The sequence below is a fragment of the Aphelocoma coerulescens genome, chromosome 5, assembly GCF_041296385.1.
Source record: "Aphelocoma coerulescens isolate FSJ_1873_10779 chromosome 5, UR_Acoe_1.0, whole genome shotgun sequence".
Classification (NCBI taxonomy): Eukaryota; Metazoa; Chordata; class Aves; order Passeriformes; family Corvidae; genus Aphelocoma; species Aphelocoma coerulescens.
In genome coordinates this window covers 1,779,167-1,803,598 of record NC_091019.1, presented here as the reverse complement: position 1 = coordinate 1,803,598, position 24,432 = coordinate 1,779,167, and the positions used below count along the sequence as shown (strand labels likewise).

The following is a 24,432-nucleotide window of genomic DNA, read 5'->3' as shown; positions in this document are numbered from 1 at the left end:
GGCGGCTGAGGGGAAGGGGGCGGGGCCCGCGCGGGCCATGGCGGCCGAGGCGGCGGAGCGGCACCTGGGGCTGCTGCGGGACGAGCGGGAGGCCGAGCTGGCACAGAGCAGGTGCGGCACACACGGGACAGGCACCGACGGCCGGGGACACGTGCGGCGGGGGGGGGGGGGCGGGACCGCTGTGGGGAGCACAGAGGGACCCCTCAGCTGGGACCCACTATCTCCTGTAGAAACTCAGAGGGACCCTCCTCTGGGACTCCCTGTCATCTGTAGGAAACCCAGAGGGACCCTCCTGGCAGCCTTCTGTCACCCGTGGGGATCTCAGGGACCCTCCCCTTGGACCCACTGTGACCTATGGAAACCCTGAGAGATCCTCCCCTGGAAGCCCGTGTGACCTCCGGGAAACCCTCCTGTCACCTGTGGGAATGCTGCTGGAATCCCACCGTTCTGGCCAGCTCACCCCAACAGGAAACCCACCCCACGGGGCTCTGATCCGTGGGGAATCCTGCTGGACTCGCCCCCTTAGGACCAGGACACCCTCTTAGATGCCCACGCGGGGGGTACAGACACTTACCCAGCCGCGAGGATGGAGGTGCCAGGAGCCAGGATGAGGCCATTCCACACTGTCCCCTGGAGCTGTGGCCCTCAGCCTTACCCCATGGTGTCCCCACCCGTGTTTGGTTCCCAGGGCATGGCAGGAGAGCGTCTCCCTGAAGGAATTGCAGCGGAGAGGTGTCTGCTTGCTCAAGCTCCAGGTCACCAGCCAGAGAACCGGCCTCTATGGACGTCTCCTCGTGACATTGCAGCCCAGGAATCGGGATTCGGACACCGAGCTTCCCTCCAACAGCTTTGGGCCTGGTCAGTGACATTCCTGTCCTTCCAAGGAAAGATTCCCCATCCCTGGAGGTGTCCAATTTCATTCCAGTCATGGAATGGTTTGGGTTGGAAAGGACCTTAAAGCCCATCCAGTGCCACCCCCTGCCATGGGCAGGGACACTTTCCACTATCCCAGGTTGCTCCAAGCCCTGTCCAACCTGGCCTTGGGCATTTCCAGGGATCCAGGGGCAGCCACAGCTTCTCTGGACAGTGACACATTTGCCCCACCTCACGCTCTGCCTTCAAACCTTTGCAGGGGACATCGTGGGGCTGTACGAGTCAGCCGGGCAGGGGGACCCGCTGTGCACGGGCGTGGTGACACGTGTCACCCCCAAGGCAGTGACGGTGGCCCTGGAGGAGCCCCGGGATGGGGAGCTGGCCGTGGACCACGAGCACTCCTTCCGCCTGCTCAAGCTGGCCAACGATGTCACCTACAACAGGCTCAAAAGGTGAGGGCTCACCCGGGCTGACTGCCCAGAGGGGTGAGGAGTGCCAAGGTTAGTCTGGAAAAGCTCTTCCCAGACCCTTCCCAGTTTGGATTTGTCGTTCTACAGCCTCACAAGAGCCTCAGTTTACCCACCTGCTGGCTGGTCCTGCTCTTCCCTTCCCCTCTCCTGGCTGCGCTTTGGCCCTGTTGCATTTCCTCTGGAACTCTCTGGGTTCTGTGTAGGGCCTTTTCCATCCTGGCAGCAGGAGTGAACAGCTCCTTGCGGGATAAACGTCCTGAAAAAGTACACGTGGCTGTACCAAGCAGGGACGGTGGGAAGTGGAAGCCTGGCCAGCACAGGGATGTGTGTGCAAGGGCTGGGGGATGCAGGAATTGCATGGGATTAGTCCTGTGGGGTGGCATTGTTCAGCCTTGGAATAGTTCAGTCCATACTCACAGCCTGTCCCTGGGCCCTTGGGAGTCTCCAGAGGAATTCCTGCTGTGCCTGTAACCTGGATATTCCCTTCTTTGGCAGAGCTTTGATTGCACTCAAGCAGTACCGTGGTGGCCCAGCCTCCGACCTGATTGACGTCCTCTTCTTTGCCTCTGCTCCCAGGGCGTTCCCTGAAACAAGTAAGGATCCTTTTTTATCAGGCTTTACGGGCATCCTTGGGAATTGCCCATGGGAACACTGATAGCTCCGATCCCAGTTTTTATCCACACGTGCAGCCACTTTGCTGCAGAAAAGACCTCAGTGCTGAATGTGAGGCACCAGTGGTGCTGCAGCTGGTAGCATTGTGCTCATACTGGTTTATACTGGGCACATTTCCCTCAGGGAAAGACCCTTGACAAAAAACTTGGGTATAAGTAGTGCCCACTTTGTTGTGCTTCTCTGGAAAAAAACGAAAGATGGAGTGGCACAGCTTCACCTTTCGGAGAAGCCACGGGGAGAGCAAAGCCTCTGATCAGCAGCTGTATCAGGTATCAACAGCTGCTAATGGATTTTATCCCTTGACAGAAGGGAAGGATCATCTGGGCTGCAAAAGTCAGGGAATGAGGGCTGAGGGTGGGCTGGGCTGAAGGGTGGGCTGTGTCTGAGCCATGTGCAGAGCTCAGGTCTCTGCTCTCCCCACTCGTGCCGTCCATCCCTGCCAGGGTTCTGCCCCTTTTCCTCCCCTCCACAGCTCCCTGCAATGTCTGTCTTCCTTGGATTCCTGGATTGGGCTGCCCACCACGGTTTGCCTCTCTGCCATCCCCTCCAGCCAGGCTTGACTTCTGACAGGATATACCAGGGACAAAAAATGGGTGTTAATGGGTCCTATCCCCGTTTCTCTAAGCACTGATCCCAGTCTGAGTCAAACCTTTTAGCCCTTTGGCTGCCTGAGGACCTTGGTGCACTCAAGGTTTTTAATATTAAATAAAATAATTAAATTTTAATCAACGGACTTCCCTCAACAGTGCTTTCACCCCTGGGGGAGCAGAACTGCCTCTAATGAAGGAAAACTCCTTTTCACCACATCACTCTGCTGTGCCAGGCTGCGCAGAGATGAACTTTCCATCTCCCCAGCACTGGGAATGTGGATGGACGGATTGAGCCACGTTAGGCAGACAGAGGAGGTGCAGTGTGAACACAGAGGCCTCACAGTTACCCCCTCACTTCAGAGCTGCTTTCTCCCCAGCTAGAGAGATGTTGTACTAGCCAGGAATTAAGTGATAATAACTTGGAATAAGCCTGCCCTGAGCGGAAGGGCTCTGGCAGACAAACCTCCCTGCATTCAGGCAGCTTTTCCACGTCACAGCCTCTCCTTCCATGACCGAGCACCCATTAGCCTGGTTTCTTTGGGGATCTGTCTCATCCTGTCCATTACCTGGTTTCATACAAACCCATCAGCAGCAGGCTGAGTCAATAAGTCCTGGACAGCTGATGAAATTGGCTGTCTAGACACACATCTGTGTCAACACCATTCTGGGATGCCAGAGGAGCTCGCTTCCCTCAGAGACCAGGGAGCCACGGGGAGGAGAGAGGGCAAAATCCACTCCAGCGGGTGAAATGTGCAGCAGCAGCAGCCTAAATCTGATTTTTAATTTAAATGTGGGGGAAAAGATGAGAATCCTAATTTTTCAATCAGGGAATCTTGTAGGTGGGCCCTGATAACCACTGTGCATTTCAGTAATTAATTACCAGACAGCAGCAGCCCAACCCAGCACATCAAAGCCCAAGTCCTTTCAAAGCACTTAAAAATGCAATGATAAATACCCTTGGCATAACACAAAAGCATGGGACAGGCTGTGGGAAGAATAACCTAAGAACAGTCAAAAGGAGAGGAAGGGATCACCAGTGGGTACCTGGGATCTGCAGCAAAGATTGGGACTGGCACAAAGCACTTCCACACCTCACCTTGCTGCCTCCAGGAAGGTGCCAAGTGGGAGAAGAATTTTTCCAAAAAGGGCAGACTCTGAACTGAGCAGGAATTTTGCCCTTACCAGACTCCCTGGGAAGCAGAATCCAGGTGCTCACCCATCCAAAATGCCCTGCTTGTCTCCCTTCCACTTTGACCTGGCACCCATGGCCCTGCTGGAGCTTCCACACCTGAAATCTCCTCCAAACAATCCTCCCCTGCTCCCAGCATCCATGTGGGACCCCTGCACCCCCACATTTTGGGAATGGGGGGGAGCAGAGAGGCTTTGCTTGCCAGCAGAGGCCAGCATTGCTCTGCTGGCAAGCTCCTGGCCATGCAAGAGGATTGGATTCCCTTTGGAACGCAGGCTCTGCCTTACCTGTGCAGGTCAGTGATAGCTGCCAGCTCTCTCCTGTGCTCCTGGGCTGGAGAAAGTGAGGGAGGCTCATTTTTCATCCCAGCACTGGCTCCAGAAGGCCTGGCTTGTGTCCAATTCAGCCCATGGCTATAAAAACATTTGAAGAGGGAAAGAAGCAATTAAAAATCCTGGTTAAAAGGCAGGAATGTCCCCAGTAAAAGCCAGCCTGGCAGCAGAGCACTGGGAAAGCACCTGGGATTTCCATGAAAAACTTCCTTGGCTTTTTGGCACAAGCCACTTGCAAAACACCCGAAATGCTCCTCATCCCTCTGCCCTGTGACACCTCTTGTCATCACAGGGGCTGTGGAGAGGCCCCTGAGGCTCTTGGGGAAGACTAAGCAGTCCAGACAGCTCAGCTGCCAGATACTTTGTCTGGAGAACAGGGAAAGTTCTGATCCAGGCTGAAGTACCCAGCTGGATTTTGTCCAGCAGCTTGGCTGCAGTGAGGTTGTGCCGGGGAGGAGCTGCTGGGGAGGGTCTGGATTGCTCTTGGTGGGGAATATACCTTGGAAAGGGCTTCCAGCTCTGGAAAACCTGGGCTCTTCCTCCCAGAAAGGGCTGTTCCCATCCATTTTTGGTGCAAAGACCCCTTTCCTGGGCTTGGATATCACCCGCCCACCCACTGCCTCACCGGAGCAGCTGGAACTGTGCAGAAAAGCATCTCAGTTCCTGGGAATGTCGGGGCACCAGCCTGGGCAGCCAAGGTGATTTGGTTTTCAACACTAATAAACAGAGCTGTGCATCAGGGAACAATTACCCAGCCACCAGGGAGACACATTGCAGGGATTTCTTCAGATGAGGATACCTGGAGCCCGGCTGCTGCAGGGAGAAGAGTTTGGAGGAGCCACAGCATCCCATAGGAGGCTTTTCCCTCCTCCCCACCACTGCAGCCAGCCCAGGAGAGGCACATTCCCAGCCTTCCCACACAGCAGCTCGTGGCAGCGTGTGCTTAGGAGGGATGAGGGTGGGCACATGCCTGGAGAAGTTCCTGAGCTCATCCTTGAGCAAGGAAACATCAATGACTCCCACGGCCCGGCTGTTCCTCACTGTGGGAAAAGCCTCTCAGGTTTTAAGCTATTCCTGCTTTTTCCCCCCAGCCCATGGGATGCTTCCTGCTCTTCTCTTAGTCATTAACACACTCACCCAAAAATTACATCTAAACCAAGAGGCAGTGGCAGCAAAAAGCACCTCTAGCCCCATTTCTCTCTTCCCCATCACCTTCTCAATGAGTATATTTTGTTTAACCTCATTTGGTGGTGCTGCTGCTTCAAAAGCCCCAGGCCGCACGTGAGTTCACCTGCCTAAAACCAGGAGAAACTTCCATGGCTTTAATCCAGCCCTTAACGCAAAGGGAGGGATGAAGCACATGATGCCCGGCAGGGAAGGATGCCCAGAGACGTGTCTTACATAAGCTTTTGTGGGAACGTTATTTTCGGGAAACCTCGGTGTAATGAGTCATCATCCCTGCTGTAATTAACTCCCATAATGAACAAGGAGATTAGGAGCAGGACTGGGGGGGGGGGATGAGAATCAATTTGGGCCTAAATGAGATAAATCTGGCAGGTTAAAAAGGAGCTTTTGAGAATTCGGTCTCTGCAGTGAAACCAATTCTCTTCTAATGCAATTTGCATATTCTTTCCTCTTTTTTCCTCCCTTCCTAAAGCAGAAACTAATTTTAGTTTTATCATTTAAGTTGCTCTTTGTACCTTTTCCTGCCTTCATTCCCAGTCTTGGCTGGCCACCACGGGGCTGCTCTGTTCTGCTCACAGACTCTGTAGGTTTTCCTGCTTGTTCGCTGGTGCTGCCTTGGGTTTGTTCACTGGCAGTGATTTGTTTGCCAGATCTGCTACTTCCTCCCCAATTTTCATTGTAGATTTCACTAAAGATGCTGGTTCTCCTGCAAAACAAACCCAGAGCTCCCTCCAGAGCCAGGAAAACCTACCTGTTTGATGCTGGAGCAGCTAAATGCCTCTTAAATTCTGGGAATTCCACCACTGACTGGCTGAAGGCCAGATATCAGGGCTGGGGAAGCAAGGATGCAGGATGCATGGATGCCTGTTTGTTTTGGAAACATGAAATGCTTAATTTTACCTTCTGGGGTCTTCCAGCCCCCTCAGTGCCTTCCTCCCAGCGTTCTCCTCATTATCAGCTGGATTTGGGCTGGCTGCAGAGAGCGCCGTGTGTTCCTGGATTTGTGCTTCTCAGCCAGCTCCCAGCTGGGGCTGAGGTCCCAGTGACTGTCCTGCTGTCTCCCCAGAGCCTCTGGAGTTCTTCAATGCCTCCCTGGATGAGTCTCAGAGGGAAGCTGTGTCCTTCTCCCTGGCTCAGAGGGAGCTCGCCATCATCCACGGGCCTCCCGGCACAGGGAAAACCACGACGCTGGTGGAGGTCATCCTGCAGGCTGTGCAGCAGGGCCTGAAGGTGAGGCTCGGTGCCAGGGCTGTGGTGACAGGTGACCACCTCAGGTGGCCACCAGTGACCACCCTTCCTGGCGTGGGGACCTCAGAGCAGCTTTCCAGTTATGGGAGGGGCCTACAGGGAAGCTGGGTGGGGATTCTTCATCAGGAACTGGGGTGATACCACAAGGGGAAATGGCTTCAAAGTGGGAACAGGGGAAATTTAGGTTGGATATTGGGAAGAAATCCTTCCCTGTGAGGGTGGTGGGGCCCGGGCACAGGGTGCCCAGAGAAGCTGTGGCTGCCCCATCCCTGGCAGTGTCCAAGGCCAGGCTGGACAGGGTTGGGAGCAACCTGGGATAGTGGAAGGTGCAGGGGGCAGGACTGAATGGGCTTTAAGGTCCCACCCAAACCATTCCAGGTTTCTGTGATTATTTTGCATGCTCTGGGCTTTCTGGCAGCTGGAGCAGTTCCCATTGGATCTGTGCTAATCCAGAGCCTGGCTTGGCTTGCAGGGTCCAGGGGCTTCCCCAGCAGCTCCAGCAAGGTCCTGACAGAGCTCAGGTTGGGTGTTCACTGGGGACCCTACACACGTGCTGCAAAGCAGGGAGGGAATTACCTGTGATGGCGGTTTATTCCCAACAGAAGCACACTGGTCTCCCTCTCTCTGCTTCTTCCTGCTTGGATTCCTCTGCTCCAGCCTTTGGGTGCCCTCAGAGGTGCCAAGGCCGTGTTTGTGCCCGGCAGGTGCTGTGCTGTGCCCCCTCCAACGTGGCCGTGGATAACCTGGTGGAGCGGCTGGCCGGCGGCAGGGCGCGGCTGCTGCGGCTGGGCCACCCCGCCCGCCTGCTCCAGCCCATCCAGCAGCACTCCCTGGACGCCGTCCTGGCCCGCGGGGACAACGCCCAGATCGTGGCCGACATCAGGAGGGACATCGACCAGGCCTGGGTGCGTGGCCCTGCAGCACGTCCCGCGGGGGTGGGCACGTGTGGGGCCTGGAGTAATCCCACTGCTCTGGCTGGGGGTTAGGAAGGTCGGATGTTCGGGAGAAGTTCTTCCCTGTGAGGCAGGGGAGGCCCTGGAATGGCTATTTCAGAGAAGAAGCTGTGCCTGCCCCTGGATCCCCAGCAGTGTCCAAGGCCAGGCTGGACGGGGCTTGGAGCAACCTGGGCTAGTGGAAGGTGTCCCTGCCCATGGCAGGGGGTGGAATGAGATGATCCATAAGGTCCTTTCCAACCCAAACCATTCTGGGGTTCTCTGATCTTCGTGTGCTGGAGGGCAGAACTCCTGCCTGAATCCCTCATGGCAGTGGGAAAATCCCAGTCCCTGCTGCTGTGTGGGGAGCTACTGCCCCTCACATCACCTGTCTGGCCTGCTCCATGCCCTCCTCTTCACCAGAGAAACATTCCCATCATTAAGTCACTTCCTAACAAGCTCTCTGCCTGTCCTGACACTCCCTCCCACTCTCAGCCACCTCAAGCAGGAAGCAGAGCAGATTTAAAAATGCATCCTTAATTTCTTCTTTCTCACCCTAATTTTCCTAACCTTATCTTACAACATAGCTCCGTTACTTGGGGTGAGGATTTGATGCTAATTAGGTTCTTTTCCCTCCCTTTCTGGTGGCAGCACTGTCCAAAAGCCATTTTTTTACTTCTTTATTTATTTTCCTTCTTTCTCACTGGTGATTAATTTTCCCTTTCATGTCCTTGGGAGGATTCTGTCACAGAAGCTGCCCTTGGCTGCAGAGAGCTCATCTATCTGAGGTCCTGACCCATCTTTTCCTCCTCCTGCCTGTTTCTCCACTGCCACATGCCCTATTTGTCCCTGGAACAATTTCTCCCTTTGCAACTCCACATTTTGCCTCTTCTCCCTCCTTCCCTTCACCCCAGCCCACAGAAGGAGCAGTAACAGAATAAAAACCTGTGCCCTCCGTGGGCATTTCCTACCCCTTTGTGCCTCCTTCCCTCACCTCAACTTCTGGATGGCCCTTGCCCCCAGCAAGGTTTCAGCCCCACAGTACCTGGGCGAGAAATGCAGCACAGGTCCAGGGCCAGTCCAACCCCAGGGATGCTGAGCAGGGTCAGGGAGCAGTCCAGGAGGATGAGGCAGGGAGTCCAGGGAAGAAACTGAGCTCACTCCATGAGCTGGCCTTAAATAGACTCCCAGACCAATGAGTGGATGGGGGAGCCCCTATGAGGCAGGTGGGGATGATTAGAGCTGAAATTCCTAATCGCTAACTAGGAATGGGTGACATCCAGACTGACCATCTCCTCAGGGCCTGTGATCCCACCCCTGGAATTCCTGAGCCCATTTCAACCACACTTGACAGACACATGGAGGTTTCACAGTTTTAGATACCCATGAGTTCAACCAAAACAGGTGGCTGAGCTGATCCATGGTAGACCCTGGAAAATCCATCCATCCATCCATCCATCCATCCATCCATCCATCCATGGCATGACCATAGGAACCAGCAAGTCTTACTGTTTTAGCTGCATGTAAGAGCTTCTGTCTGCAGCCTTTTCATCTTTCTCAAGTCATCAGCCTTACCTCCAGGGAAATAATCCCAGTTTCCATCTGGGATTGCTCAGTCAGCCACATCTGAGCTGTGGTCCCACGGCTGCTGCTCTGGAAGTGCTGGTGCCCAGTGCTGGTGGGTTGGGGTGGTAGATGCATTTCATAATACCTGTTAAAAAAAGCCCTGGGCCTGTCTGGGTGCTGCCCTGGATCCTTTCCAGCAGCTCGGAGAGGCCAGTTTGAGATGGCAGAGCTGCTGCTGGGGCTTGGGGAGCCCTCCTGCTTCCAGAAGGGCTCTGCTTCCCCAGAATAAAATAGGAAATCCCAGTCTCTCCCTCAGCAGAGGAACAAGACCCCTCTTTCCAAGCATTCCTCTGTGCTCTGTGCCCACATGCTTTGGCTGGTCGCAGATATGGCCAGAACTGAGTAGCAGCAGTTGGCTCTATCCTGATTTTTCTATTTTCTAGGCAAAAACCAAAAAGGCCCAAGACAAGGGAGAGCGAAGCCATTTCATGGGTGAGATTAAGACCCTGAAGAAGGAGCTGAAGGAGCGAGAAGAGGCTGCCATGGCTGCAGCCCTCAGCCAGGCCGGCATTGTCCTTGCCACCAACACAGGTGTGAGATCCTCCTGCTCGGTGTTTTCCCTCCCTTTGCCAGGTGAACCACGTGCCCTGCAGGGCAGCATCCTGCTGGGATAGCTGGGAGACTTGCTCTGAGCTCCTGGGAGCTCAGCAAAGTCTCCCAAACCCCTCCCCAGTGGGGTTCTCCCAGCTCCCACTCTGGCACAGGATGTTGTTGAGCTCAGAATATGGATCTGGAAGGGCCCCTGGTAGCTCTGAGTAGGAGCTGGGAGTGCAGTGAGTAAACAAGTGCTGCTGGAGGTGTGCAATCTGCTCCCGATTGCGTAAGTCACGTGGGATTGCTTCCCTGCCTGGAGCGCTTCCAGGACTGATGGAATCCAGCACGTGTTTCCAGAGCCCGCTCCCACGGCTGCACGGGGCTGCTTCTGTACTCACCCAAATGGTGTGACACAGGACTTCAGGGAGCAGCTCCAGGTGTCCATCGGGCGCCTGCAGCTATGGGTGGGAAGGTTTGGCACATGTGGAAAGGCTTTTCTGGCTCAGGTTTTTGATCCTCCAGGGCCCACTTACAATCTTCAGATCTGGTTGCTCAAGGGTCGTTTGTGAAAGGAAACATCAACAATTTTAGGTCACAAAAAGCAAGTTACTGGAGTGAAGGTTAATGGAAAGATAAATCCTTCCGGGTCTTAGTCCCTGGGAATTGGCCTCTCTCTTCTTTTAACTTGCCTGAAAGACAGGGGGAGAGATTTCCTTCTCCCAGTAGAACTGGTATTCTTGTTGATCAGCTGTGATTCTCCCTGGGACTGGAGCTTCCCAGCCAGCTGGGGGTCTGTGCAAGTGGTAAAAGTCAAGTTATATCTGTACAACTCACCAGAGCAGATTCATACAGGCTGGAAAACGGTTTTGGAAGGAAAACAGTGCCTTTGATGGCAAACTGGTACTGGAACGTCTGAGGTGATGCAGAGCTGTAGAGGCAGCAGGATTTACAGTGGCAAAGCCAAATCCCTGCTCTCCGAGCTGCAATAGCACAGGAGCTTTGGAAAAAACATTTCTGTGAATAAAAATCCCCTGGTCTGGGAGGCTGGCTTCTCCACCCTGCTCTCCTCCATTGGCATCCTTTTTCTTTGGGAACAGCAGGGAGATTTGGACGCCCCTGGAATTCAGATTTCTGATCAAGGCACGGATCAGTATCAGTAGGTCTGGGTTAGAGCAGGATGTTTGTAAGGAGACAGATGTTACAGATGGACTTCTGATGTTAAAAATCAGCCCTCGCTGTGGCTGTCTGGTTCCAGTCTCCTGTTCTTTCCCTCTTCCCAGTGCCACAGGGAGGAGCAGAGGCAGTGGGGTCTCAGCCCATCTCCCCCTCCCCGGGTGTCCCTCGGTTACCAGACGGGTGGGTCCCCAGTCCCTCACCCTCTGAGTGCTGTGGATGAGGAGTTCTGTTGGCACTGGGGGGCAGCAGGAAGGTGGGTGTTCCTTGCTCTGCTCCGGGTGAAGCACTGGAGCATATTGTTTGGCATCTGGGCTTTGCTGCTGTTCCCAAAGATACTTGGAAGCTTCTGGGCCCAGATGCTGGGGAAAAAAGGACAAAGAGGAACTGGCAAAAACAATCCTGACTTACACATACCAGTGGATACATGTTTGGCAGGGCTGGATTCCTAAATCTCTGCAAAGAAACATGATTTCACTTGCCTCAGTCACTATTAGAGCTGGTGAGGTTTGTTTCCAGAGCAGGTTCCTCGCTCTTCCTCACTTCCCTGCTCAGTTGGGAACCTTCTCCTTCCACCAGGTGCTTCCTCAGACGGCCCCTTGAAGCTGCTGCCTGAAACCCACTTTGACCTGGTGGTGATTGATGAGTGTGCCCAGGCTCTGGAAGCCAGCTGCTGGATCCCTCTGCTGAAGGCTCCCAAGTGCATCCTGGCTGGGGATCACAAGCAGCTGCCCCCCACCATCATCTCCCACAGGTAAAAATCCTGGATCCTCCTGGGTTTTGTGCAGCTTCTGAATCCTCGCAATGGGAGACATTTCATGATGGAGTTCTGTGCTGCCTGCAGGCTCTGTGGAATGAATTCGGGCTCATCCTCAGGCTAATCCAAGTCTCTCCTTTAGTTCTGCTTCTGTGGTTTCCACATTTATTTATTTACTGTATTAATATCTGAATTGGCCCAGTGAGATGCTGCATTATCACACACCTCAGGGATTATAAAACCTCCTAATCCCTACAACGTGGATAATAAGAACAGTTAGTTTGTGAAAAAGAGCTGGGGACAGTGCAAATTGCCTGTGCTTCCAGGGGGATACTGCAAAGAGTTCTGAGGAATCTTGGAGTAATTTAAAACATAAATGTGCTCATGTTTATCTGGTTTAGGCAGTTCCAAATCTGGAATTACTGAACCACAGAAGCAGAGAAATGGGACTGACTTCATAAACGTCCTCTCCTGCTTCCAGAGAATAATGAACAAGACACATATCTGCCATCTCACTTGAGTTTTGAACACAGGAAATGAAAAATCCAAGGCAGGCAGCAGCTCTCGGCACATGGCTGAGAGATAGGGAGAGCAACGTTCAGGGGCTGCAGCATCCTCTCATTTTACCTCTCTCAGATGCCCAAAAGCTTGCTGATCGTGGCAGGTGATAAACACATGTTCAACTGCCTGGAGGTGTCTGGGCTGGTGAGCTCCAAAAGCCTCTCCAGAGCCCTGCACCCTTGGCATCCTGCTGTTTATTCCCTGGGAATTTGCAGGCCACCTCTCCATGCCTGGGTTTTCCAAGCAAGGCACGTTTTGGAGTAGTATCTTGTTGGTAGCAAGAAGAAATTGCCCATTTGGCCCTTCTAATTTCAGGGTTGTCATTATTTTCTGGAAGTGGTGCATGAGGTTCCTCTTCTCCTCCAGAAAAACTGCATCCTAGCTCCATAGTGCTCCATAGTGCCCATCCAGCTGGATCCACCTCAGCAGCCTCAGCCTGGTTCTTACCCCAGACTGTCAGATTAAGGGCAAAACACAGTAAAAATCCCAGCTCTGTTGCTCTGGAACGGGGCTGACGCTCAGCTGATGTCACTTTTGGCTCCCTCTTTTGAGACAAGGCAGCTTTTCTTCACTCCAGAAACATTACAGCAGCTGCTTTTTTCTGCTCTGTCACGGTGGCTGCTGCCAGGAGCCTTGGCTGGAGCCAGCAGCAAAAAGCTCCTCACGTCCTGCAGAGCTCCTGGATCTCCTCCTGCTTGGGGAGTTGTGCTTTTCTCTCCATCACCTAGACTTGGTGGCCTCGGCAGTGCTGGGGGAACGGTCAGACTCCATGCTGTCAAGGATCTTTCCCAGCCTGAACAATGTGATGCAAATAAATGGGACGCTGGAGAGCCCTGGTTTGGGCTTTGCACATTCCCTGCAGGCCCGGGAAGCAGCGCAGAGGCAGGTCCCTTCCACCTCCTTCCGTGGGTATTTCCAGAGCTCCCACAAAGGCCCCGAATCACCTGCCACCTCCTCTGTGGTTCAGAGGAAGCAAGGAGCTATTTCCAGGGATGATTCATGCGGAGGACTCCAACCCTTCCGCCCACCTTCCCCTTCTCCATTGATGACAGCGGGCCTGGAGTGGGTGGGCTCCTATTTTTGGGGCCACGGGGAAGGGTCTGAAGTTATCCGGGATGAATCCAGGCTGGCGGGAGGCTCGGCTGTTACTACAGCAGGGAAGTCAGCCCTGCTCAGGCAGGAAGCCTCTGTCCAGCAGGAATGCTCTGGGACTCTATTTTTCCTCCGTGGAGTCAGCATTTACCTGTTACTGTCAGCAGTGATTCCGTGAGGCCTAGGGAATGTTCGATGGAGAGTCTGAAGGGTGCTCCTCTTCCCTGCTTTCTGACACACCTGGAGCTGTCCCAGGATGCAGAGGGCATCCCCACACACACCGTGCAGTCCATGCTGGCACATTCCAGCCCCCTCTGATCCCCCTCGGCAGCTCTAGCGAGGCTCACAGGCAGCAGCTTCCAACGTCCATCTTGGAGGTCCTCCTTCTCCTCCATTTTGTCCCTGTCCCAGTGGGCATCTCCATGCCAGGGCACTTCCTGCGGTCTGACAGGAACATTTGTTTGCCTTGTTGGAGCCCTCATTCCACCCTTTTCCCGACAAATTCATCTCCACATCAGGGCTCTGATGTATTAATTTGGTTTTACTCCCCTCAGATATCAGCAGATGTTTATCAAACCTCTTGCTCTCAACCCATCTCCTAGACAAACACAGGGACATTTTGCCATCTAGTTTGCCAGTGGTCATTCTGGATGTCTGCACCATCCCAAATCATCCCAAATCCATGTGCTGATTCCCACATCAGGTCTGAATGGACTTGCTTTCACTTTGCCATTGAAGCGCCAGGCCTTGGGTTTCTGTGGTAGCCTCCACAGCTGAAATGTCCTGGGTGCACATCCATGAATTAATTAGTATTAATTACTATTATTATTAAAAACTCCATTAATGTGGAGTTCCTAAGGTGGGAAAACAGCCTTCTCCAGGCTTTTCCAGCCAAATCCAGTGTGTACTGCAGGGATCAGTCACACCAGCATCTCCTGTCTCAGGGATGAATAAGAAAAGATAGGCCATGACTGAGGACACAGTTCCAGCCTTCCATGGGAAACAATTCCCTGTTTTTCTCCTAGTGCTGATCATTGTGGACACGTACAGGGCAGGCTGGCCAAGCACAGCACTTCCTGCAGGGAAAACAAGGTGAAGCCAGGTTAGCAACAACTCCTGCCTGCTGTGGCCTGGCTTTGGGAATTCTACCTTCCCAGCTGTACTTTAAAGTAGATATTCCCAAGCATCCCATGCATGGTTCTGTCTGTCCAACCTCTTACCCCAATTTTATTTCTCTAAAGCAATTGATAGGTAAAAAACCATCTGCTCAGGGCACTCAGGATTTTGTGGGCAGAGAAATCAACCACTGTAGGAATTAATTGAGTGGTAAAATAATAGAAAATTATTAACAGGTGAAATATTGCCAGGCAGATTAATTCCTCATTATTAATTCAGCATATAACCAACCTGCTGCGGATCCCTGCAGTGGGAATGGTGCTGGAAGGGTAGGGAAGAGCATCATTCCTGAGGCTTGCTGTGAGGTTTAGTGGCTGTTTCAGGCATGTGCCTGCACCTGAGTGCTAAATTTCCTTCCTGTCCAGGAGATCCACGCTCTGTGGGCAGAGCGGAGCTGGGAGAGCCAAGCTAATTCCTGATAACTGGAATGCATCCCCCAACCCCACATCCTGCTCTGCCCCCTCACCCCACCCAGCCCAGCCCACCTCTGGCAAACTTCTGCCTCCCAAGTCCTGCAGCCCTGTCCATCCAGAGGTTTTTCCCCTTTTTTTCGCCTGTGCGCTGCATCCTATGAGTCAGCGATGAGGAGAGCTAATGAGGCCCGGCTTCTTGGAAAGATTTGTCCTTAATTGTCCCTTCTGCAGGTTTAATGACTCGGCAGTGTCTTGTCACGTTTCCCAAGTGCCTGTGGTGAGCGTGGCAGGGCTGGCCGGTGCCGCCACCATCCGCTCGCTGTGGGGCCACGTAGCGCTGGAACTCCCCCGGCAGGCATCGGATGCGTGCCGTGCCCCGGAGCTCGATGGAAAGCGTTCTCCTGAGCTCTCCCCTGTCATCCTTCCATCACCTTCGTGCTGCTTTATTGTGTCTGGCAGCTGCCAGCACCCCTCAGCGTCAGCCTCCGTGAAAAATCTCCGTACGCTTGCAGCATCCAAGCGCAACGACTTCCATCCTTCTTCCTCAGACAGTGCCTCCCAACAAACGCTCTGTGGGGCCGGGGAAAGCAAATAGGCTCCTGAAAGGCTGAGATCAGTAGGAATTTGATTGATTTGTGCCACAGATAGGAGGAAAGGGTGCTGCTGGATGTGATGGGGGTTTAATGGGTGAAAAAGCAATGAGTGTGGTGCATCCATGCGTTAGCCCAGGGTGATGGCCCAGGGAAGGATGGAAATGCTGGAGCAGCAGGGGTCTTGCTGTGTTGACACTGAGCATTCCAAACTTTGGGGTGGAGCTCTGATCCTAGTGCACCGGAGTAACACCGCTGCAGCCTTACACTGATGGATCATGGAATCCTGGAATCACTGAGGTTGGGAAAGACCTCCAAGACCACTGAGTGCCCCCTGTGACCAATCCTCACCTTGTCAGAGCACTGAGTTCCACATTCAGGTGTTCCTTGAACACCTCCAGGGGTGGTGACTCCACAGGCCATACGGTTGGCATTGCTTGAATTCCGGAGGCAGGATCCGTGTCCAGGCTTCTCTGATCTCACAGAATGAAGAGGGTCTGACAGGCAGCACTGTTGGCACCCAGGTGGAACAGGGGAGACCCTCAGCACGAGGGTGCTGAGCAGGGCTGGAGTGCAAGTGCTCCCAGAGAATTCCCACGGGCACCCTCGGCACCGACGGACACGGCGCGTGTGGGGAAGGGCTGGCCGAGTCCATCCCGCCCTGGGCCGTCACTGGGGGATGGACACTCCCGCTCTGAGGCTTTTCTCCGCGCAGGGCCGCGGCCGAGGGGCTGTCCCTGAGCCTGATGGAGCGGCTGGCGGGGCACTACGGGGAGCGGGCGGTGCGGATGCTGACGGTGCAGTACCGCATGCACCGGGACATCATGGAATGGGCGTCCTCGGAGCTCTACGGCGGCCGGCTCAGCGCACACCCCTCCGTGGCACAGCACCTGCTCAGGTGGGTCACTTGCTCTCTGCTGCTGCATCATCAGCTGAAATGTCCTTTTCATCCCAGTTTGTCCCTTCCCTGCGGAGTTTTCCGCTCCTCCTGTGGCCAGGGCGGTGTTTTTGTTTCAGCCATTGCTTCATCGAGGAGACATTGCCTGGGGGGGGTTTGTCCTTTTTGCCCTGTAAGCAGAAGTGAGGCAGAGTTGTCTTCTGTGTCCTCCTCCACTGTGATAATCATGGAATCCCAGGGTGGTTTGGGTTGGAAGGTTGGAAGCCCATCCAGTCCCGTGCCATGGGCAGGGACACCTTCCACTAGACCAGATTGCTCCATATCCCATCCAGCCTGGCTCTTCTGGGGACAGGGCAGCCACAGCTTGTCTGGATATTGCTGTAACATCAGCGATGGTAACTGGCCCTTTCCCATATACCTTGTGCAGGGACCTGCCAGGCGTGTCTTCCACGGAAGAGACCGGCGTTCCCTTGCTGCTCATAGACACCGCTGGCTGTGGCCTGTTCGAGCTGGAAGTGGAGGATGAACAGTCCAAGGGCAATCCAGGTACCATTGGCCAGGATGGATGGACTGAGGTGCTCAGCCCACCATGGGCTTGGCCACATCCCAGACATGTCCCCCTGGGGAAGGTGGGCTCCCAGAGAGCCTTGCTTAGCTGAGAGATCATTCCCTCCATAAATCCTCGAGCTCCAGGGACTCCGAGCTGTGTTGGAGCTCTGGTGACAGTGTCCAGCTTGTGGATGGCCACTCTGGCTGCCATGTCCCCTTACAGGGACATTTCTCCATGCTGAGGGCTGGGACAGGGTGGAGAATGCCTGTGGCAGGTGCTTTGCACCAGGGCAGGGCAAACAGCAGCAGGCAGAGCACAGGCCTGTTTTGGGAAGGCTGTGGATAGGGCTCAGAATTACCTCTCAGTCCATGAAATCCTGTCTGGCTCTTCTCCATGGATTTTCCTAGAACACTGAGTTCCTGCTGGTTTTCACCTGAAAAATTAGGTTTCATTACGGAGCTTGGATGCAAAGTCAGGCTGGAAAATGCAAGGGCAGTTTTTACCAGTTTAAATATCTTTCACCTTCTGTTTGACCCCCACCATCATTCAAGCACCCCATTTTTCTGTGCACCATTCCCAGGGCCCTGCTGAACACAGCAGGCTCTTGTTCCCTCACAGAGAGCCAAAAAGCCTGCTCTGAGAGAACTCGGGGATTTGGAGCAGGGGATTAGAAGCACATCTCCCCAAATTTGGGAGGCAGCCTTTTGGCACAGCTCACTGCAGAGCCTTGATGTTTATCACTGTGTTTTGCTGCAAAGCAGAAGCCCAGCCAATAAACCTTGAAAGAATTCGTATAGGATTTAATTTTTCCCCTTAGATCCCTCTGAACCAGGCACCATCTTGGATAACCAGTTTGTAGCAGCCTTTCCTGCTGTTTTGGGGGAGATGGGCACATTCCTCCAGCCCCTATTCCCTGTCACACTCTGTTCCTGTCCCAGGGGAGGTCCAGCTGGTGGGGATGCACGTCCAGGCCTTGGTGGACGCCGGTGTGAAGGCCAAGGACATCGCTGTGGTGGCTCCCTACAACCTCCAGGTGAGCTGTCCCTCTCCTGGCATCCCCCCTCTCCCTGCACACGGAGTACCACAAGATCCCAGAGACCTGCAGAGCCAAATTTAACCCGCATTTGGCACCAACTCCTGCACCTTTGGGCAGCCGGAGGCCGTGGAGGGAAGAGCTGTTAGTCAGGTGTTCCACTCCCAGCCTCAGGAGATGCCAGTGCTCATCCTTGTGGGTTTGGGAGGGAGGGATTTTCCCCCAGATGGTGCCATTTTAATCCTTTTCACCCATGTATTTCCTTTAAAAGCTACCCTTGGCCTGTTTCTCAGGTGGACATGCTCCGACAGCACCTTGGCCACAGCCACCCCGAGCTAGAAATTAAATCAGTGGATGGTTTCCAGGGAAGGGAGAAGGAGGCAGTGATCCTGTCCTTTGTCAGATCCAACAGGAAAGGTAAGAGCTCGCTGCTGGAGCGCTGCTCCCCGGGGAGTGGGATGGAAGTCGTGTAGCCAAGTGCTGTGGTTTAATTGCAGGGCTCTAACACTTGGCTCTGGGTGGATTTACTGGCAAACCCTCCCTTTTCAGCCGTTCTTGTTTAATTAATGAATCTCTGTGCTGTCAGGGCTGCAGAGGAGGCTCCCGTGGTACAGCAGGTCCAGGAGTGCTCAGTTTGAAGGTTTCCTGGCCCTTGAGGCCTCACACAATTTAAACCAGAGCCCTAAGAATGTCACATCCCATTAGCTCCACATTTAGGGGAGTTGGGGGGTAATTTCTTGGGGTTTGAGCCCATTTTGGGTCAGTTCCCTGCAGAAAGTGAGCAGGAGCTGCCATCCCAAGCCATGCACAGAAAATGCTGCTTTTGGGAGCAAAATCTAGAGCGGAAAATCAAGTTCTTTGCTATCAGCAGCGGCAGTGAAAGTTAATAGCTGGAAAAAAGCTGCTGCCCTGGGGGCACGAGGCTCCTGTGGGGGAGCTGAAGGATTTTGTGGAGCCAGCTGAGCAGGATCACTCTGTGATCACCTCTGTTCCATGCTGGGATCAATTCCCTTTCCAAATTCACAGCCCTGCTGCCCCGCATGTGCTGCTGGATGTGAAATGCTGAGGGCTGGAAGGGGAAAAAAGGGGGGAAAATGTGCTTGGAAGGAGGAGGTGCCTCTTTGTCCAAGCCTAGAGGAGGAAAAGCAGCCTTGTGGGGAGAATGGAGGTGGGGACAGCACTAAGAATAGTCTTGATCCAGGAGTGACTCACCCCTATGCTGGTGGGAGCTGGTGGCTCCAGGAGGGTGAGTGTCCCACAGCCCCTTCTCCTGCACAGGGAGAGGCCAAAGCTCAGGTGTGGGGCAGGAACTGCTTTCCTGGGGGCATGGGGAGGCTTCTCCTTGACCTGTCCCTCTGCAGCCATTCCTGATCCAGCAGGAAACCTTCTTTTAAGAGGAAATCCTTCCCTGGAAGGGTGGTGAGGCCCTGGCACAGGTTGCCCAGAGAAGATGGGGCTGCCCCATCCCTGGCAGTGTCCAAGGCCAGGCTGGACAGGGCTGGGAGCAACCTGGGATGGTGGAAGGTATCCCTGGCCAGGGGTGGGACTGGATGGGCCTTAAGGTCCTTCCCAACCCAAACCATTCCAGGGTTCAGAGGAGTTGGACTTGCCCCTGCAGCCGGGTTAAACCTCATCGGAGAAGCTGGGAACTGTTCTCAGAGCAGGGAGAGGGGCTCCCCCTCAGCCCGTCCCCCAAAGGCAGCACAGATGAGGCTGCTGGGGCAGAGCCAGGCTGGGCACTGCTCCGGCAGAGATGGCATTAATCTCTTCCTGACTGCCCTGCTGCTGTTGCCTGGAGCTCGGCACCACCCACGCTCCGCTCTCACTGCCTGATCCTGCCTGAGTCATCCCGGCACTGCCGGCTCTCGCTGCTGCCTGTGAGCAGAGCAGAACCTCCTCAAGTTCCCAAATGGCTGTTCCTACTGACCCTCTGAGAGTTTGGGAGCTCTGTAGGACAGGGGGAGTTCTTTACCTGCAGTCCCTCCTCTGTCGCAAGGTGAGCCTTTTCCACGCTGCTCCATCTTGTGTTTGCTCCCAGCTCCGAGCTGAGCTTGTGTCGTGGGCCAGGCAGGGAGATAGTTCCCCTTTCCACGTGCCTTCCGTCCTCTTCCCAACCCCAGGAGCTCAGTGTGGAGCCTGTGGAACACAGGTAGGAAGAGGAGCAGGTGTGAGCAGGGACCAGAGCCCATAAACGCCAACTCCCACCCTCCAGCAAAGAAATCCTTGGATCACTTGGACCAAACCCCTACTTGGAGGCAGCCCTGCCCCCTCTGGCATCCCTTCCCTCCTGTCTCCCAGGTGAGGTGGGCTTCCTGGCCGAGGAGCGGCGCATCAACGTGGCGGTGACGCGGGCGCGGCGCCAGGTGGCCGTGGTGTGTGACAGCCACACCGTGGGCAGCCGCCCCTTCCTGCGGCGCCTCCTGGACCACCTGTCCCAGCACGGCCTCGTGCGCTCCGCCTTCGAGTACCTGGATGACCTCGTGCCCCAAAATTACCCCGGGGAGGGCTGGGCCCAGCGCCAGCAGGGCCCCAAACCGCCGGGCCCCAAAGCACGGCCCGCTCCGGCCGGGAAGCTGAAGGCGGCGGCAGCCGGAGCAGGGAGCCAGAAACCAGGAGCACGGAGCTCGCCAAGCACCTCTGGGCCTGGGAGAGAGGGCTCGGGGACCAAGGAGGGTGGGGACAGGTTCAGGGCCATGCTGGTGGCCTTCCTGGCGAGCAGCGAGGCGCAGCTGGATTTCCCAGCATCCCTGAATTCCCACGAGCGGATGCTGGTTCACGTGCTGGCGGAGGAGTGCGGGCTGCAGCACCTGAGCTCCGGGGAGGGCCGGGACAGGTACATCAGTGTCCGCAAGAGACTCCCCCAGCAGCCGCCGCTGCCCTCCGAGCCCCCACTGCCCTCCGAGCCCCTGCTGCCCTCCGAGCCGCTTCCTGAGCCCCAGCATCCCAGCGGGAACACCCCTGACCCCGCGGAGCCGGGGAAAAGCAGCGAGGGCTCAGGGAAAGTGGACCTGAAATCCCTGCACCTGGAGAGAGTCCAGAGGGAGAAAGCCAGGCGGGAGGAGGCAGCAAGGAAGGTGCAGGAGCCCAGCCGTGGCAGCAGGAAAAAGGACAAGAGCGAAGCCAAAGGTGGGTCAAGCTTTTCCTAACCAGCACAAGTAATGCTCTTCCTTGAATGGATCTTAAATCCCAGTGGGGTTGCTCCAGACCTTGGGATTTGTGCATGGAGCGTGTGGCTCCTGGAAAGCTGCAGGGAGGTGGGAACTGGCTGCAGCACCCAGGGAGAGGGGTTTGGATACCTGGAGGCACGTTCCTTAAGTCAAAGGAAAAACACTGGGGACCCTTTCCCTGAGAGAGGCTCAGGAGCTGCATGGGAGGCTCCCAAGAGGAGCTGAGGGAAGTACCTGGCCCACACTGAAGGATGTAAAGGCAGAGGCTGCCCTGTGGCTGCAGGAGGGTGGGTTTGATTCCAGGCCCCAGTCCAGGTGTGTGCTCCCCTTTCCCAGGAAAGCCGGTGATCGGGAGCGCGGCCGGGGAGGATTTCGACGCTCTGATCTCGGCTGCCACCGAAGCTGACAGGACCTGTGGCTTCCCCCGCTGCAAGGCCTCTGTCACCACCCTGGGCCAGCTCTGCCACCACTGCCAGCGGCTCTTCTGCCTCAGCCACCACATCCCCGAGGTAAGGAGGGGCAGGAGGAGCTTAGCCTGGGAGTTTTCCCTGTGGAGCTCCCCGGGCAGGGTTTCCTTGCAGGGAGTTTGGGCAGAGCCCCCCTCCCTGTCAGAGCCTGCGCCCACCTCAGGTACACAGGGCTGGCAGGTGCTGACACCTGGGCTCTGCTCACCTCCTCCTGAGGGCTTTTCTGTTTTCCTCTCATTTTGTGCCCTTCTTTACCATTTTCTGGCACTTGTCCTCTGAGGCTGTATGGATAAAGTGAGGCAGGGAGCAGAAATGGAGAAGCACAAGTTTCAGGCTCGAGCGAGCCTGGACTCAATTCCCAGCTCTTTGCACATTCCCTCTGCATTCTGAGGACGATTCCCAGCCCTTTGCAGATCCTCTCTGCATCCTGGGGACAGGTCAGGCACGGAGCAGTGCTGCCTGGCCAACAATTCAGAATTGCCTCTGTGTTCCTGTCGCTTATCCCACAGTTTCCATGCCCTGTGGAGCCTCCTGGAGCTCAGCAGCCCTATAAATCCTAGGCACAGCTTTTCCCCCTGTCAAGAGCTATCTGTTTCCATGGCAAGGATTAGTTGTATTTATGGTCACTCACCATCCAGGAGGATGTGGATTTATTCCCTGCAGAATGGCCTCTCCCTGCTGAATTGTAACGAGGCTCCATCAGCTGTAGGGATTCAAATCCATATCAGCCCCAGGAAGGGCTGTCACGGCTCTGAGGGAACAGGCTGGAACCCCCCTCCATGGAAACATAAATGACTCTGGGATGGGCCAGGAAAAGGGGTCAGATTTTAGGATCTCAGCTGTGGGAGATAATTCCAGTGTTGGAGTTGGCTCATTAAAGCAGATCCATGGCTAAATAAGGTCTCCCATTCTCCAAAAGACCTTTCCCAATTCACTGGAAAGGGGGTGGAAGGAGCCACTTGAAGCATCCCAAAGGATGATTTACCTGCTGTGCAGAGCCCAGGACCTGGATCTTTGTATTTCATTCTCTGCGAGAGGAGCTATAAATGATGGCTTAATAAAAGATAGAATCATAAATATTAATTATTAATTTTAAACACTAAGTATATGAATAAATACATAAAAATATAGAATCTAAATATAAAGTGAAACTAAGTGCAAGTAAAATTAAAATAAATAGTAAACAACGATAAATAAAAATAAATCATCATAAACCAATAAATTTAAATTATAAAAATAGGCAAGTGTATAAAGCGATATGGCAACACAGGAATAATAGATAATGATGATGGTGATAATAATAATAATGATAATGGTTGTAAATGATGGGAGCTGATTTCAGGGGGATGCAAAGCAGGTAGAAAGGGAGTTGCAGGCTCAGGGAGTGCAAGCCCCTGGTTGCCACACGGGCGGTCCCTGGCCCGCTGTCCCTTCTCTCCCGCCAGGCCCACGGCTGCGGGGAGAAGGCCAAGGCCCACGCACGGCAGCGGATCAGCCGGGAAGGGATCCTGTATCCCGGCAGCGGCTCCAAGGACAAATCCCTGGATCCTGCCAAGCGAGCCCACCTCCAGCGGCGCCTGGACAAGAAGCTCAGCGAGCTGACGAGCCAGAGGAAGGGCAAGAAGAAAGACAAGGAGAAATGAGGGACCCAAATGCTGCTTTTTTAACCTCAAAGCCACAGCTCAGCCCCCCGAGGGTGAAGCTGCTGTTCTGGGCCTGGGTGGAGTGGGGGGTTCCATTTTGGGGGGAAAGCTTGGAGCTGGGAGCCTTTCCAAGCCGCAGGGCTGAGGCAGGGGAGGGAGAGCTGCTGTGCTGTCCCGGTTATCCGTACGGACACGGTGATGGATGCACTCAGGGGCCGGGGCACACGGGTGGAACGGGCATTAAACACCCAAAGCTGTCAGTGTCACTGTCACATCGGTCCCTGGAGCACAAAAAGTGGATGTCCAGGAGCAGGAGCGTGGGAGGCACCGAAAAGCCCAGCTGACCCTGTGCTCCAGGGAGGATGACTGAGGGAATGGCTGTGTCCCAGCCCGGCAGTCCTCCGGCACCGCTCGGAGCTGGGGGGACCCGGCCTGTCCACACCGCAGCCATTCCCTCCCCACCTGGGCCAGGGGCTCAGGAGGGGCTCAGCCCTGCTCTGCCTGTGCCTGGGGATGGGAACAGGGATGGGAATGGGGAGGCCTCGAGCCCAAACGGAGCCGCTCCAGCTCAGGGAAGCACTTCCCTGGGAGAGCCAGCCTTCCCTGTGGCACTGGGAGGTCTCTCCCTCCTCACTGCTGCCCGTCCCTTCCCTGACGCTTCCCAGACCTGTCCTGCCCTTCCTGCAGAGCTCCTTGGAGGCTGATTCCCACTGGGAAAGCCCACAGTGACAGCAGGTACAGCCACGTGAGCTCTGTGCAGCCCTCCCAGGTGGGAGGGAGCCTTGTGTCCCTCCTGGACCTTTTCCTAACCCCTCATGGTCCATCCATCTCCCCACCAAAACAGCTGCAGCAGCATTTTTTGAGCGCAGGATAAAGGAGAAGGTGCAGAGGTGCCTCCAAATAGGAATGACTGGAGAGGAGCACTATAAAAATGCCTGACCCACACATTCCCCATCATTTTGGGGCTGAGCATCACAGATTCCAGCACCTGTGGGAGTCACCTCATCCCAAGCAAAGCTCAGCAGTTGGCAGGAGCTGCCAGACAGCCAGGGATTTCTGTGTCCCTGTTTTCCCAAATACTTGGCTGGGATAGCTAATAAGCAAATTTTCCCCCAGACCTTGTGGCCTGTGGGTACTGGCTGTGAACAACTTCCCACGAAAACTTCCTCATCCTTCAGAAAACCTCATCCTTCAACCCCCCCCCCCCCCCATTCCTTGGCTCATGCCTCAGTGCCCAGGGCAAGGCCATGTGTCACCCATG

General features: G+C 54.9%; 1 protein-coding gene across 1 annotated transcript; it reads left to right on the top strand.

Moving 5' to 3' along the window:
• The first annotated feature begins 23 nt into the window (after window positions 1–23).
• IGHMBP2 (immunoglobulin mu DNA binding protein 2) lies at window positions 24–23,443 on the top strand. Its single transcript, XM_069016222.1, is given in 16 exon segments — window positions 24–111; window positions 689–858; window positions 1,133–1,325; window positions 1,839–1,936; window positions 6,378–6,541; window positions 7,264–7,464; window positions 9,501–9,648; window positions 11,404–11,578; window positions 16,129–16,311; window positions 16,739–16,857; window positions 17,800–17,894; window positions 18,188–18,311; window positions 20,193–21,020; window positions 21,398–21,570; window positions 22,974–23,162; window positions 23,164–23,443. Coding segments are annotated over 16 exon segments (3,087 nt in total). The 5' UTR covers window positions 24–37; the 3' UTR covers window positions 23,317–23,443.
• The last annotated feature ends 989 nt before the right edge of the window (window positions 23,444–24,432 follow it).